The sequence below is a fragment of the Phaethon lepturus genome, unplaced genomic scaffold (genome assembly GCF_000687285.1).
Source record: "Phaethon lepturus isolate BGI_N335 unplaced genomic scaffold, ASM68728v1 scaffold6494, whole genome shotgun sequence".
NCBI classification, from domain to species: Eukaryota; Metazoa; Chordata; class Aves; order Phaethontiformes; family Phaethontidae; genus Phaethon; species Phaethon lepturus.
The window spans coordinates 32511-47510 of NW_010533875.1; the positions used below are offsets into that span (position 1 = coordinate 32511).

The 15000-nt window shown below is 41.6% G+C and overlaps 1 protein-coding gene across 1 annotated transcript in view; it reads right to left on the reverse strand.

The window, feature by feature from the left end:
- The window catches only part of PRCP (prolylcarboxypeptidase (angiotensinase C)), a gene marked incomplete at its 5' end in the record, with an annotated part of 14461 nt that extends 4192 nt beyond the window's left edge, over positions 1-10269 (reverse strand). Inside the window, 7 exons of the mRNA XM_010285334.1 lie at positions 429-616; positions 3002-3166; positions 5458-5630; positions 6978-7135; positions 8387-8568; positions 8888-8989; positions 10129-10269. Coding sequence (XP_010283636.1) covers positions 429-616; positions 3002-3166; positions 5458-5630; positions 6978-7135; positions 8387-8568; positions 8888-8989; positions 10129-10269 — 1109 coding nt within the window. The remainder of the gene's footprint in view (positions 1-428; positions 617-3001; positions 3167-5457; positions 5631-6977; positions 7136-8386; positions 8569-8887; positions 8990-10128) is intronic.
- Between the last annotated feature and the right edge of the window lie 4731 nt (positions 10270-15000).

Genomic DNA, 15000 nt, shown 5'->3' on the forward strand with positions numbered 1-15000 from the left:
CAAGGCTATCACCCAGAGCGACAATTTTAGTGACCGAGATCATGTGTTATAGCTAGAGCTTGTTTAGACTTTTCTTTTATGTAGAAGAGACAGTGCTTTGGCTTCACAAAAGCTAGACGGATTTACCAGCATGGGAAACCTGGACTTTAGCCACAAGATAAGAAGGAACCCACATGGAAAGAAAGTTACATTTGGCAGAATCCCAACACAGATTCTTCTTTTAGAGTCACACAGGCAGTGACTGAATAGTTGACTTCTTTGGCCACTGCAGATTGACCATTTTACCCTCAAGAGCAACACAAAGCATGCCCATCATTCATTCAGCTGGAGTGTTGGAGACAGATCCTTTTGCTACTTAGAGCAGGCTCTCTGCACTGACAACCCAAACTGATGGAAGACTCCATTTGAGAAGCTGAAACAAGGCTCACCTGAAGACGATGTTGCTGTGTGAACTGATGTTTTTCCCTCCATACATAGAAAGAATCCAAGAGGGGCGAGGTCTCACTCCCCACAGCCTGTAACACTCCTCTGAAAGTGCATCGAAGTCCCATTTCTGAGGCTCAAACATGTCATTGACACCATCTGTGCACATGGGCATCACCATCTCAGTGCAAGCCTGAAAGAGCAGGGTAACAAGATGTATTCCCAGGATACTGTTCAATAGCTGTTAGTGCAGTATTTAAATAAATAAGCTCAAACCGTATTTTACCAGTAATTACTGTTAAACTATCACACAATCATTTAGGTTGGAAAAGACCCTTAAGATAATTGAGTCCAACCATTAACCTAACACTGCCAAGTCCACCACTAAACCATGTCCCTAAGTGCCTCCACTTCCCTGGGCAGCCTGTTCCAATGCTTGACCACCCCCTCGGTTAAGAAATTTTTCCTATCATCCAATCTAAACCTCCCTGGTGCAACTTGAGGGCATTTCCTCTTTTCCTATCATGTGTGACTTGAGAGAAGAGACTGACATCCACCTTGCTACAACCCCCTCTCAGGTAGTTGTAGAGAGTGATAACGTCTCCCCTCAGCCTCCTCTTCTTCAGACTAAACCACCCCAGATCCCTCAGCTGCTAGTTATAAGACTTGTCCTCTAGACCCTTCACCAGCTTCATTGCCCTTCTCTGGACACGCTCCAGCACTTCAATGTCCTTCTTGTAGTGAAGGGCCCAAAACTGAACACAGGATTCAGTGTGCAGCCTCACCAGTGCTGAGTACAGGGGCACGATCACTGCCCTAGTCCTACTGGCCACACACTTTCTGCTACAGGCCAGGATGCTGTTGCCCGCCTTGGCCACCTGGGCCACTGCCAGCTCCTATTCAGCCGGCTGTCAACCAGCACCTCAAGGGCCTTTTCTGCCAGGCAGCTCTCCAGCCACTCTTGCCCAAGCCTGTAGCATTGCATGGGGTTGTTGTGACCCAAGTGCAGGACCCAGCTCTCAGCTTTGTTAAACCTCATACAGTTGACCTCAGCCCATCGATCCAACCTGTCCAGATCCCTCTGCAGAGCCCTCCTACGCTCCAGCAGATCAACACTCCCCCCCAACTTGGTGTCCCCTGCAAACTTACTGAGGGAGCACTTGATCCCCTCGTCCAGATCATTGACAGAGATATTAAACATAACTGGTCCCAGTAGTGAGCCCTGTGTAACACCACTTGTGGCTGGCTGCCGACTGGATTTAACTCCATTCGCCACAACTCTTTGGGCCTGGCCTTCGAGCCAGTTTTTCACCCAGTAAAGCATATGCCCATCCAAGCCATGAGCAGCCAGTTTCTCCAGGAGAATACTGTGGAAAACTGTGTCAGAGACCTTATGAAAGTCTAGGCAGATAACATCCACAGCCTTTCCCTCATCCACTCAGTGGGTCACCTTGTCATGGAAGGAGATCAGGTTAGTCAAGCAGGACCTGCCTTTCATAAACCCATGCTGAATGGGCCTGATCGCCTGGTTGTCCTGTACGTGCCACATGATGGCACTAAGGATGATCGGCTCCATAACCTTTCCCAGCACCAAGGTCTGACTGACAGGCCTGTAGTTCCCCAGATCCTCTTTCTGGGCCTTCTTGTAGATGGGCCAGAACAGATGCCAAGCAAAAATTTCATCTTTCGTACAAACAGACTGACACCTTAGTGATACTAGCTAAATGAAAAACAAATTATATCCTGGAAGCAACATAGCCCCCATGACTATTAATCTAACTTGCAGTCTGTTCCTACTTGACCTCTTTCCCATGTGCCTTCAGAAGCAGGCAGGGAACAAGCTGCAGAGTGGATGTGTTTTGATGAGTCCAGCTGCCATATTCTGTTACCTATATGGCATTTCTCCCCTTCCTCAGAGCACAGCTTATAAAGCCTGCATATCTCCTGGGGCTGTCCTGAACAAATATATAGGAGACAGTGGCCAAGAGCAGATGGTCACAACCTGAACACCAGTTCTTAACACTTTGCTTCTGGAAGGAGCTGCCTTGCTCCTCAGAAAAGAGACTGTACATAACAGTGTTGCATGTGCTTAGGAAACGGGATAGGGAGAGCAGAATATCCCGGGCCCCTTACCCCAGGAATCTGTATTTTTGTTACCTACTTGATGGGAAAGGTTGCGTCTCAGTGAGCTACAGGATAAACAGCTGTAGTTAAAAGAAGTAAGTATCAACATATCCTGACATATTTGCATGCACAAATTGGGGTGGATGGCTGGGATGGGGGATTTAGAAGATCAAGATGCTGCTGGTGTACATAATCTTTCAGTCTATATGAAGATCTGAAACTCAACAATTAGCTAGGTAATGAAGACACAACCTAAACCTCCTGGGAAAGCTGCTTCTCTTTTCTGTCTTGCCCTCTCCACTACAATCATACTTGTATCATGCTTACATTTGTCATCAATACATCAATTACATCTGGCACAATATATGAACAACTAAGTGACAGTTGAGAATTCTCATCAGCTCTAGCCCAAAAACCTCACTGAGTTGCAATTTAGAAAGGATAGAGCACATACCTGATAGTACCAACCCAACTGGCCCAGATTTTTTGTTGCAGTCTCAGACATGTCTAAGCATGAGGCTTCTCCTGAATAATTGTAGTATAAATTTACTGCATGGAAAACATTCTGCAGCAACAATTTGTCAGAGAGACTGGGATCCTTCAAGAACTTGCAGACTTCCTGCAATGAAGACAGAAGGGGGTAGGTCTAAATCTGCAAGAAATAAAGATTAATACATGATACCTGATAGGATATCAATTTATTTTCAAAGTACAGTCAGACCACTTCCAGAAGGCATCTTTCTATGCAATGATATACCCTGACCATTATCCTAAAAAATACTCCATTTGTGTAGTTCGTGCTACTGTGAGGAACCTGAAACTCTACATTTCCTGATTAAAGCTTTAAAAAACAGTGCAACTGTTCAATATTTCATTCACCAAGCTTTTCAATCCATTTCCTGTTCTTTAAAATAGATAATACTTAAAGAATATTTACCTCCTCTGTAATGAAAGACAATAAAATGCAAATACATAACAAAAAAGCTCTAGGTATAAGACTGGGGTTCCCTGCAGTTTGCTGTAGTACAAATGGAAACATTCATGTAAAGGAAGTTCTAATATTTTTAAGTCCTTTTATACAGCAGCATTGCAAAATCCTTACCTCTGTGTTTGGAAAATATGAGGTAGTGGAACAAGGCACTGTTTTCCTGGTGAAAAACTAAGAGCAATCTTAGGTAGAGTTTAATGCAAAATCATTGCAACACATGATTTTGTAATTTTATCATGTGATAAATTGTATTTATCATGTGGATGCAAGTAGTGGAAAAAACAAAACAAAACAGAAATGCTACTGCCCCAGAAAGTTTCTTCATCTTAAAACTTTTTTTTTTAAAACGACAATATTCTCTTTGGCAAGGCTTTTCCTTACTCCTGCTCCCATGGAGTCTGGACTAATACAAGAACAGCATAGTGGGGTAAAAGCTGTGAATCTGAGCTCCCAGCCCATCAGAAGAATCCAGAATTTCTCTCTGCAGGGAGCAAAGGATGCAGTGCAACTCCAATGCTGTTCAATGCAGGTGCATAGGCACACGGGAACAACTCACATGGCCAATGCAAAGTGCATCTTCCAAGAAGTGATCTTACTACCCTTCCCCCTCCCCCCTGTATAATCTTTTTCCCGTCATTTTCCTTGTGGAAGCTGGGAAACTGATCCCTCCCTTGTTCCCTACAGATAACATCAGAGTACAGCTCCCACATTTTGCCATTCCAAGTAGGTTTTATGGTTTGGCTAGCTCTGCCATCAGTTAACCTGGCAATTAGAGGCCTGGAAAGCTCACTAATTCATGCAAATATACACTGCAGACAGCAGAACAGAGGGCTCGCAGACAGCCCTGTATCTGAAGCTCAGCTTGCATGGTAGAGACAAGAGATCAATATTTCTGAGAAAGTACTGGCAGCCCACAACAGATTAAGCAACATACATATATATGCAGCTACTCAAACATGTTCTAGTCCCCTTCCTCACCCTCAGAGTCAGATTAGAGCTTGTGTTTCAGAAAAAAGTATCTGAACAGCTTAAATAACTCATATTTCATACATCAGCATTGTCCAGATGAGCCACAGCCTTTTGTATTTTAGGCTTATATCTCAGAGATCGCATGGACAGTGGTGAAGGTGAGTGCATTTCTTAAGTTGTGTCAGATTGATAACAAAGCAGAAATAAATTTCAAGGTGCTCATAGTGCCCTTTGCAGACAGACACAGGACAGATGAATGTCTATCCCCTCCTCCAACAGGCAGCTCTAGATGAGGGATTTATTTTTTTTTTTTTATATTTAACTACTGTTTAATAGCCAAAAATACTAATATTTTATCTACCCTACCAGCCATACACAATAACACAAAGCCATGCAGGGAAATTCAGCCAGGGTCTTAAAACAAAAACACTCCAAGAAATTTGAAGTCTTTGACAAAGCACTGCAGATGAACAGAACTGCACAAGCAAAGGTTTGCAAGTGTGAAAAGTGGTTCTGCTTTGAGAAATGACACTGCAAGGAATACATTTGGGGGGATCCACATTTCCTCTCTCACTAGTTCCCCCATATCAAAAAGGACATAGTCTCAAAACTTTCTCTTAATTGCAAGCTCTGACAGCTAAGTCTTTGCATCAGAAGCTCTAATCACTCGTGCTTTTTGTGCAACATTTCTGCTCCTGAAGAACAACTCTGCAGGGCAGCTGAGGTTTTGCCGTCATCCCTGGCACTTTTCTGGGCTCTTGATGCAATTTATCAGTCCTACAAGTGGCAGTTAGTCAAACCAGTTGATGCACAAGAAGATATTGCCCTGGTTCTCTTTTCAGCCATGCTGGTTCTACAGAGACAAAAACAAAGGAAAAAGTGCAGCCTGGGAGAGAAGAGAAGAATTAGTTAAACCAAACGGTCAGTTTGACAAGACATTGGTTCTCAATCACCTGTATAGGCCAAGCTGGCAGAGGCTGTAAGAAGTCGGCTTTATAGGGATAGTTCACCATAGCCAAGTTTACCCATGTTTCACTCAGCCAGTTTTTCAATATAGCAGCATCCTGAAGATCTTTTAGTGGGCTGCACAAATGAAATGTGCTCGAAAGCCACTGTAAACCTGCGTCTTTAATAAAAAAATAAAATAATGTTTAATGTATTATACCATTAACACATAGGTCAATTGTACTGCTGCTAAAAAAATATTTCCCTTAGCATAACTAACCTGGTGAAATTATACCCCATACATACAAGCACAGCAGATCAGATTTTAGTCAGCACCTCTAAGTGAAGGGAAATATAATCAGTATACTTCAGCATATGGGTATGTCACAGCTAAGATAACATTACCAAAAACAAAGGCAGATTTACATGACATTTGGCATTTTTTTGATAGGAAGTACTTCTTCAGGGCACTCTTCCAATGAAAGGAAAACTTCAAACCAGCCAACTCACAGTACAAGAACTATTAATAGAGAGATCTCTTGGGACTCTCATTATTTTATCTAGAGTAAAATACTTTTTTTTCCTGCCCCCCAAGATATTCTAGAACTCATCCAGTTCAGTTTCTCTGATTTTAATTAGCTAACTCATCATACCAAGCTTTCTCTTTAGGACACTGAACTCAAGTAGCAAGATTTTTTTTTTTTTTTTTTTTTTTAATTCCTTTGCTGTACAGTGAGCTCATCTGATATAAAATCATAGAATCATTTAGGTTGGAAAAGACCCTTAAGATCATCGAGTCCAACTGTAAGCCAAACACTACCAAGCCCACCACTAAACCATGTCCTTAAGCGCCACATCTACATGTCTTAAATATCTCCAGCGATGGTGACTCAACCACTTCACTGGGCAACCTGTTCCAGTGCCTGACGACTCTTTCAATGAAGAAATTCTTCCTAATATCCAATCTAAACCTCCCCCGGGACAACTTGAGGGCATTTCCTCTCATCCTGTCACTTGTTACTTGGGAGAAGAGACTGACCCCCACCTCGTGACAACCTCCTTTCAGGTGTTTGTAGAATCATAGAATCATTTAGGTTGGAAAAGACCCTTAAGATCAAGTTGAACTGAATCTCTAGCACCGAATCCATAAGGATTGCAGTGATTTTCTAGACTTGATTGCCTCTGCTGGCATTTAAACTTTTGTTTTTAGAGTAACAATTATCTGGCCTAGTTTGTCAGAAAGGAATACAAGCCTCGAGGTTCTGATCTGGAGTCAGCTGCTGTCTGACCTTAGGGATGTTTGGATCTGGTTTCTGAATTATGCCAGATATGAATGAAGCTTGTGATCCAACAAAACCATCATTTGAAAAATAATGCTAAGCTCATTTGTCAGTCTTCAACACTAAGAGTATTATGTAAAAAAACTAAATACATATACAGGTGAAAGCCATAAACTTGCTGATTTTATGAAATTATAACACAATCTTGAACATTATGACTCTTTGAAAAAGTACTGGTGATGTCTCACCTGTTGAGGAAAGGTGGTTAATGGCGTTCCAGGAATTCCGGATGCTTTCTGAGCAGCCTGTCCCACTCTTTTTGAAATCATCAGTCACTATACTGAAATAAGTGCCACATGGAACCAAATCACCAAACTGCCAGATTGGGGCAGAGGCTGCCAGAGCTCTGCAAGGGGACATGAAACATCAGAAAAACATATGCATCCTGAACCCCTGCAAAGTGAACTCCCGTCCTCTGCTCAATACCTCCCTGCAGCTTCTAAGTTGCATTTATAACTCAGCTTGGACACCGAGCCCTATGCAAACTAACCATAACGTTGCAAAACTATTCCATAGGTCTGCATGCAAGGGCTGTTGAAGTTTATAAGTCGGGACTCTAATAGAAAGATATAAGTAAATACATAAAGCAGAAATTCAGATTAGCTTACTTCATTATTTTTTCATTCTCATCTAGCAGCTAGGTCTTTCTCAAAAGGCATTGTGCAAATCCAACTGCAGAGCCCCTGCCCACAAAGATCAACTCTAGTAGGTGCGATTGACACACGTTGAAGGACAGGATGCCATCCAGAGGTACCCAGACAAGCTCGAGAAGTGGGCAAATGAATCATGATGCCCCCTGGTATCAATACAGGCTGGGATATGAAGGGATGGAGAGCAGCCCTACTGAGAAGGACATGGGGGTACCGGGGGATGAAAAGCTGGATAGAAGCCGGCAATTATGCGCTCACAGCCCAGAAGGCCAACTGTTTCCTGGGCTGCATCCAAAGCACCATGGGAGCAGGTCGAGGGAGGGGATTCTGCCCCTCTGCTCCACTCTCAGGAGACTCCCCCTGCAGTGCTGCATCCAGCTCTGGAGCCCTCAGCACAGGAAAGACATGGACCTGTTGGAGCGGGTCCAGAGGAGGTCACCAAAATGCTCAGAGGGATGGAACATCTCTGCTGTAAGGACAGGCTGAAAGAGTTGGGGCTGTTCAGCCTGGAGAAGAGAAGGCTCCAGGGAGACCTTCTTGCAGCCTACCAGGACTTAAAGGGGGCTGATATGAAAGATGGGGACAGACTTCTTAGCAGGGTCTGTTGCAACAGGGTAAGGGATAGGACAAGGTTTTTTAAACCAAAAAAGATTTTGGATCTAAGGAAGAAATTTTTGACAATGAGGGTGGTGAACCACTGGCCCAGGTTGCCCAGAGAGGTGGTAGATGCCCCATCCCTGGAAACGTTCCAGGTCAGGTTGGATGGGGCTCTGAGCAACCTGATCTAGTTGAAGATATCCCCTCTCACTGCAGAGGGGTTGGACTAGATGGTCTTTAAAGGTCCCTTCCAACCCAAACTGTTCTATTTACTAATCTTGTTTCCCAGAGGGAAACTAAGGCATTGAAGAGATTAAAGACCTGCCTCAAGTCACCAGGAATTCACTCACCCAGCTACCACATGGGGGTACTTCATCCTAAACCAGGCTGCAAGCATTCCTCCATAAGATCCTCCTATAGCTATGACAGGACTGTAACGGGCTCCTGCAATGGTCGTCTTTAAGTACTCAACCAGTACTGCAAAGTCTGCCAGAGCTTGTTCTGATGTCAGGTAATTCAGATGCTTGGAATCCTGAGACAAAGGAAGTAGGTTATATACAGCACGGAAGCTATTTCCAGCAGCAATCTTTCTATTCCCCACAGCAGCTGTCAAGTTCTAAATCTGTGCCTAATAACAAATGAAATATTCTCTGCAGGTGTCCCTTGAAGCGCTAGAAAATCTTGGACTCTTTTTTTAGTCCTAGAATTGATAGTTACAAAAATAAGACATTTGTGTGCTTGTAGCACATCTAAGTCTTACTCAGGCTAACAGTCATTGCAGTGGCAAGCATAACAATAGGCAGAATTATGTGTGTATAGAACACATTTAAGGAAGAAAAACAGACACTTACACTGAAAGACTCATTCCCAAAGGGCAAAGATTCTCCATAATATCTATGTTCAGCAAATATTAACATGGCATTAAGTTCTTCAGCCACATCCCACATAAAACCCTGGTTGAAGGAAAACAGACATTTAAATAAGTTGAATCAATTCTTTTCAAAGTCTCTACTTTCAGTCTAGTGTATTCCAACTCTTATTCTTAGTAGAAGATAGCACTATTGGAACACAACTATAAAGACAGAGTACAATTTGGTTTTAAAGTATCACTGAAGTAAGAAAACACACAAACCAGATATCCACCCAGAGACAGGGACACATACAAAGAAAACATGTATATTCTAATCCTGCAAAATATTAAGCAGTACTGTTTTGTGAGTACACATAGGCAATCCTGCCAGAACTCCTATGGCACAAGCTCAATCCATAGGAAATAAAAAACACTACTGGGGAAAAGCATGCATTTGAGTTAGGACTACATTACAGAGAACAAAAAATTTGTTTGGCAATAAACAATAACCTAGGGCATTGCAATACACTTATTTTCAACTAATAAATAACTACCACTTGTTATTACTTGTTGACAGCAGCATGCTACCACCAGTTATGGAAACAGGCAGACACAGATCACCTGCTGACTGAACAAAGTGTGTAAGCAGTCCTTGGTTGCTTTGAGCCCAGCACATGCCACCTCCTGTTGTGTTACTGGACTTTGTATTGAAGTAGCTGAAAAATGCCCACACGCGCCATTCTGCATTTGTATCAGTCAGGGAAGTAAAAGCTTCCACAGGTCTTGTCAGAGAACAAGAGTCATTTATCTTTGATTTCCCGCCCCCTTCATTTCACTTCACATTTTTCTTATGGAGAAAAGACCCAAACCAAAACATCAAAACCTCCCATTTCACTTGGGGAATCTCAAGTAATGGGATAGGCATAATTTGGTCCAAAACGTTGCATCCTTAGTTTGAGCCATCTTACAGTGTTTCCTCTAGAAATTTTCTTCACTACTCCAAAGATAATACAAATGCATCCCTTTGACTTCTATGGGCTGCAAACAGGACCCTGAATCCCCTAAAACTTTTTCTGTGCTTTTTTTTGGCTTCCTCTTCCTCCTATAACAATCATAGCAACCACCACAAACTTAATTTAAATGATATTCTGACACTGTGTCCTTGTTCGTCCTTATTTTTCAGTAGGCACTACTGGAAAGAAGGATTGTAACTCAAGAATCAAGAATCTATTTCCTACATACTGTATTGTTGCAGAACCACGTGATGTCTCCCTCATTGCCTGTATAAAATAGTATTGGCCCATTGTCTTTCTTCCAGTACTGATCTGCTACCAGATATCGCTGCTGGAACGTCAGATTTTCGTCAAATCCAAAGTGATCAATCTGTAAGAAGGAACAACATGTTCAGAAAGCTAAAATTGATCGAGTACACTGCAAGTGCTGACAGTCACTTTGCAGTTGAAAAATAAAGAAAAGGAAGAACATTTTCTAAGATAAAAAAATATGACATTGAAGTAATTTATGTTCTTAGATTCCTAATTTGTCAAAATTTTTCTGCTTTATGAAGGAAACCAGCTAAAGTTACAGGTGTATACGCTGAAGGGGAAATGTTATTTTCAGCTATAAAAAAAATCCATGCCCTTTTTATAGTATCATACTTAACACGAGCTATTCTGAATATATTTAGAAAATCAGACAAATCTGCTGAAGGGTCACAAAGTATCTGATGTAATAAAACTGTATCAACAAGTAAAAAGATTCATTGTAGCACAATGATTTGAGTCTTGGAAAATTCCTTACTACCCTTATTATTTATTAAAAAAATCCACAACAAAACCAAAACTGAAACAAACAAAACAAAAAACCTCCATCTTTTCCTTCTCCCCCCACCCCTCTTTTGGAATAGGATTGAAATTTAAACAGGTTCTTGTTAGAAAGTGGGAGTGAGGTGTTAATTCTTAGAAAATACTAATTCTCTGTACTACTTGTGTTTTTGACAGATTTTTCAGGTAGTTTTATGGAGTGTTTCTCCCCTTGCAATTTTCACTAATACACATACCCTCCACAATTTTCCCACTGCCCTATAAATATTGCAAGCCTATACATACCACTTAACCCAAACCCCACAGTGTTAGTTTTATTCCCTCATTAGAAATTTAATTTCAATTCCTAAAAGTTTTTCAGCTTTTATTCACACTGCTTTCTATGCACTATCCCCCCTGACCCTTCCCCAAGCATTCATCTATACTGGAAAGTTTATCAATTGCTTTGACAAGGACATAATCTTATTCTGGAATACCCACACAGGCTTTTACTATAAAAAAGAAAAAAGCCAAACCAAAACATAAAACTAGTCCAGAAGAGCTATGCTGCTCAACTACAATATATTCACAATCATCACTACTTTTATTCATCAGTTGAAGATGACCTGTAGTTTCCCAATTTGACTTCCATCAGCGCAAAGCATCATCTTTTCCTTCCACATTGTTTCCTGCTGGCGGTAACAGCCTGACATCTGCTGGCTTGAACATTTCTGCTCATCCATCTGCCTTTACACCAACAGCTCTGCCAAATCTCTCAGATGCTCCAGGACCCAACCTTTCACATTTCCTGCTTTGAGAACATCTGTAAGTTAACATTAAAAAGCAGCAAATCACACACAAATCCAAGCACTCGCTGCTAACATAGTGACCTAACTGCTAGGCAGATTCCTCCAGGCAGCTCAGGAAAGCCTAACTGTTGAACTGCAGGATCCAGCTACTCCAGAAAGCGCAGGAATTTATTTAAAATATATAATCTGCTGCAAAGTGTCTCTTCCAAACTCTCTCAAAGCTTACTCACTCTTGGACTGAGGTGAGAGGACAGTCGTGCTGCAGCTCACTGCTAGCAGAACAGCAGGAACTACTGGAGGTCTGTGCATGGTCTTGACAGATGTAAGAAACAAGGTGTTCGCCCTGAATAAGCTAACTTTTGTGATTGCTTCCAGACCCAAATAAAACTAATGTATTTTCTACAGTTTTGCTCAGTGGGACCACTACATACATGGCAATGTTATCATGCACGTATTTAAGGGCTCTCTCGCTGCTTTCAAGCGCTGTCAATATATATTTGGCTTATTTTACACTGACTCACCGGCTCCTTTTTCATTTGCACAGTTATTAATTTTAGTTTCACTTTCTACATCAAGCATATTCAAGAGCTATTAGATAATGATTAGATGTAGAAAGGCAGAACAAGGTCAGCAACCGAAAAAATCGTTGCTCATAAGACCGTGGGACAATTGAAGAGAAGGACTAGATAAGGCACATCTAATAAAAATTACAGGATAGCTTAATAAACTCCAACACTATTAGAAAGTACAACTAATACATTCTGTTGTTCCAGGTCTGTTTGTAAAAGTAGTATCTTTTTCTATGTAACTTTTCTGGTTAGGGTGCTAGCCAGAGATAGGAAAAAATAGGCTCATGGGTCCTGTCTGCCTTTCATGGAATCATCTAAAATTAAACATTTAGCTTTAAAACTTGACTCTGCATCCTTCCTGCCTGAAGTCACAGTGCCAACTACAAGACCACACCACAAAAAGTATTCAACTCCCCTGAATTAGAGATATGTACCAAAATCTTCCCAGTGCAGGCACCTTAATATGCAACAGACAAAAGACATACAGTGGAAGGGGAAAAAAAAAAAAAAATCAGTTTAATGGATAAGCATCCTTTTTGCACCAGGCTGAGGTTATCCAATGGAGTATCGTACAGAACAGATTTTAAAAGCCATCTTACTGCTCCCATTCCACAGGAACTGGAAAATTAGGATAGTAATATCCAAATATGAATATATTTTCCCAAATGACTGCTGATTTTCCTTTTAGAGATATGATTTACTATGGTTTCCTTGTGATGTTCTGTCAGTCTAATCCCACAAAACAAACCCCAAGATCCCAATGCTCTAGTGAATCTACCTCTCAATACCAAGAAGGAGAAAAGTCCAGGAATTTAAAGGTTGGGGGGTTTTTTTGCCAGTTTTAGTAACCACATTGATCAAAGTGTAATGATTCTCCATCTTGACTGAGCCATGCTATAGACTCACTGACATTATTCATGTTCTTTCCCATTCCTCCCTCAATCTGTAACATTTTGATAGCCTCATAGCAGCTAAACTGCCTCTGTTCATCACAATTCATAACACAAACCATGGACATGTGTGACATCCCAGGCAAGACAATTCCAGACTTCTCCGGGGGGGATCACAGGCACCTATTACTCAACTGAAAAGCAGGAACTCCTTTATTGCTAGATGATGGGGCCTCATACCTTGTAGACTCATAGAATAGTCTGGGTTGGAAGAGACCTTCAAAGGCCATCTAGTCCAACCCCGCTAAAGTAAGAGGAGATATCTTCAACTAGAGCAGGTTGCTCAGAGCCTTGTCCTGCCCGATCTTGAATGTTTCCAGGGATGGGGCATCTACCACCTCTCTGGGCAACCTCTGCCAGGGCTTCACCACCCTCATTGTCAAAGATTTCTGCCTTAGATCTACTCTAAATTTACTTTCTTTTAGTTTAAAACCATCTCCCCTTGTCCTATCACAACAGGCCCTGCTAAGAAGTCTGTCCCCATCTTTCCCATAAGACCCCTTTAAGTCCTGGCAGGCTGCAAGAAGGTCTCCCTGCAGCCTTCTCTTCTCCACGCTGAACAGTCCCAACTCTCTCAGCCTGTTCTTACAGCAGAGGTGTTCCATCCCTCTGAGCATTTTGTAGTAACTTGTCTTTGCAAGGGCAAGATACATAACATAGCTAAAAAAAATCCTAAAGTTTGTAAAGCAGACAGAGAGAGATGTCACAACTGCTGGTTATTGCCAAGAAATTTAAAGAATTTCTGAATCCTGAACATCAAAACGCAGCTTGGAAGTGTCCCAAGGAGTGCCTCCTCACAAGAGTAAAAACTCTGAAAATGTACTAAGAGTGAAAAAACACAAGAATCAACATAAAATTGTGAAGTGAGAGGTTGGACACAAAGGGAAAGCTGTAGTTCAAGAACAGCAGATGGAGCTGTCGTGTAGCCGAACTGTGGTGCAGGAACATGCAGGGCTGCGCATGGGAGCTGCTGGTCCTCACTCAACGAGTGCTTCTTTCACCATCCTTCATAGAACAGGCATGCAAACAAGTAATAAACCCCATAAACCGTGTGAAGTATACTTTACAACTCAAATCACCAGGATATATTTTTAGCTCTCTCTTTTTTTAAGTAAGATTTCATTAAAAAGTTAACCCAGAAAATTTGTTTTCCTCATTTATGCAAAAGCAATAAGACAAAAGCAAACAATTTTGCAACCAGATTAGACTAGACCACAACAGCAAAAGAAAAAAAAGCAGTTTAGTACAGATTTACAATACCTTAACGGTTGGTTAAAACTAACAATTGTAAAGGTATACTAGCATATATGAGCTTTTTCTAATTACAATTATTGCCAGGATGGCAGCAGTAAGTACAAGGTCCTCAACAACCTCGTACAACTTTGAATTTGGCCATCCTTTGAGTGGGAGGTTGTACCAGATGATACACAGAGTTCTCTTCCAATATTAACTATTTTAGGATTAATCCAAACCAGTTACACAGCCTAAAACTTTAAGCTTTTGTAAACAGGACTACCTAGCAAGTTTGGTTAAAAGAAAAATACAATCATCAGCAGCAATAATGTTTTACAGATGAAAGTACATGCAACACACAGAATCAGTCCTTCTGATTGGAGGATAAAAATAGAAGGAGGAGTACTGAAAGTAACAAATTACAAGCAAGTTTAAGGGCAACTTCTCAGCTGAAGTAGGCAAGAAAGACAGCCGTGCAGCAAGGAAAGCAAGCAACAAAGTTTCAGTTCCACATAGAAAAATCTTCATGAAATTTCTGTGGTTTTAGAAAAAAGGATCACCTTGTATTTTTCTGCACATCTTTGAGTCAAAAAGACTCAAAGTACTTGGGGAAGATGCATACACACACACACCAGATTGCTCAAGAGGCACGCAGCTCCAGATGGAAGACCACAGCCGCTTCCCAAAGCATGGCCACGGCTGCCGAGAACCACACTCACCGAGTTTCACAGAATCACTAAGGTTGGAAAGG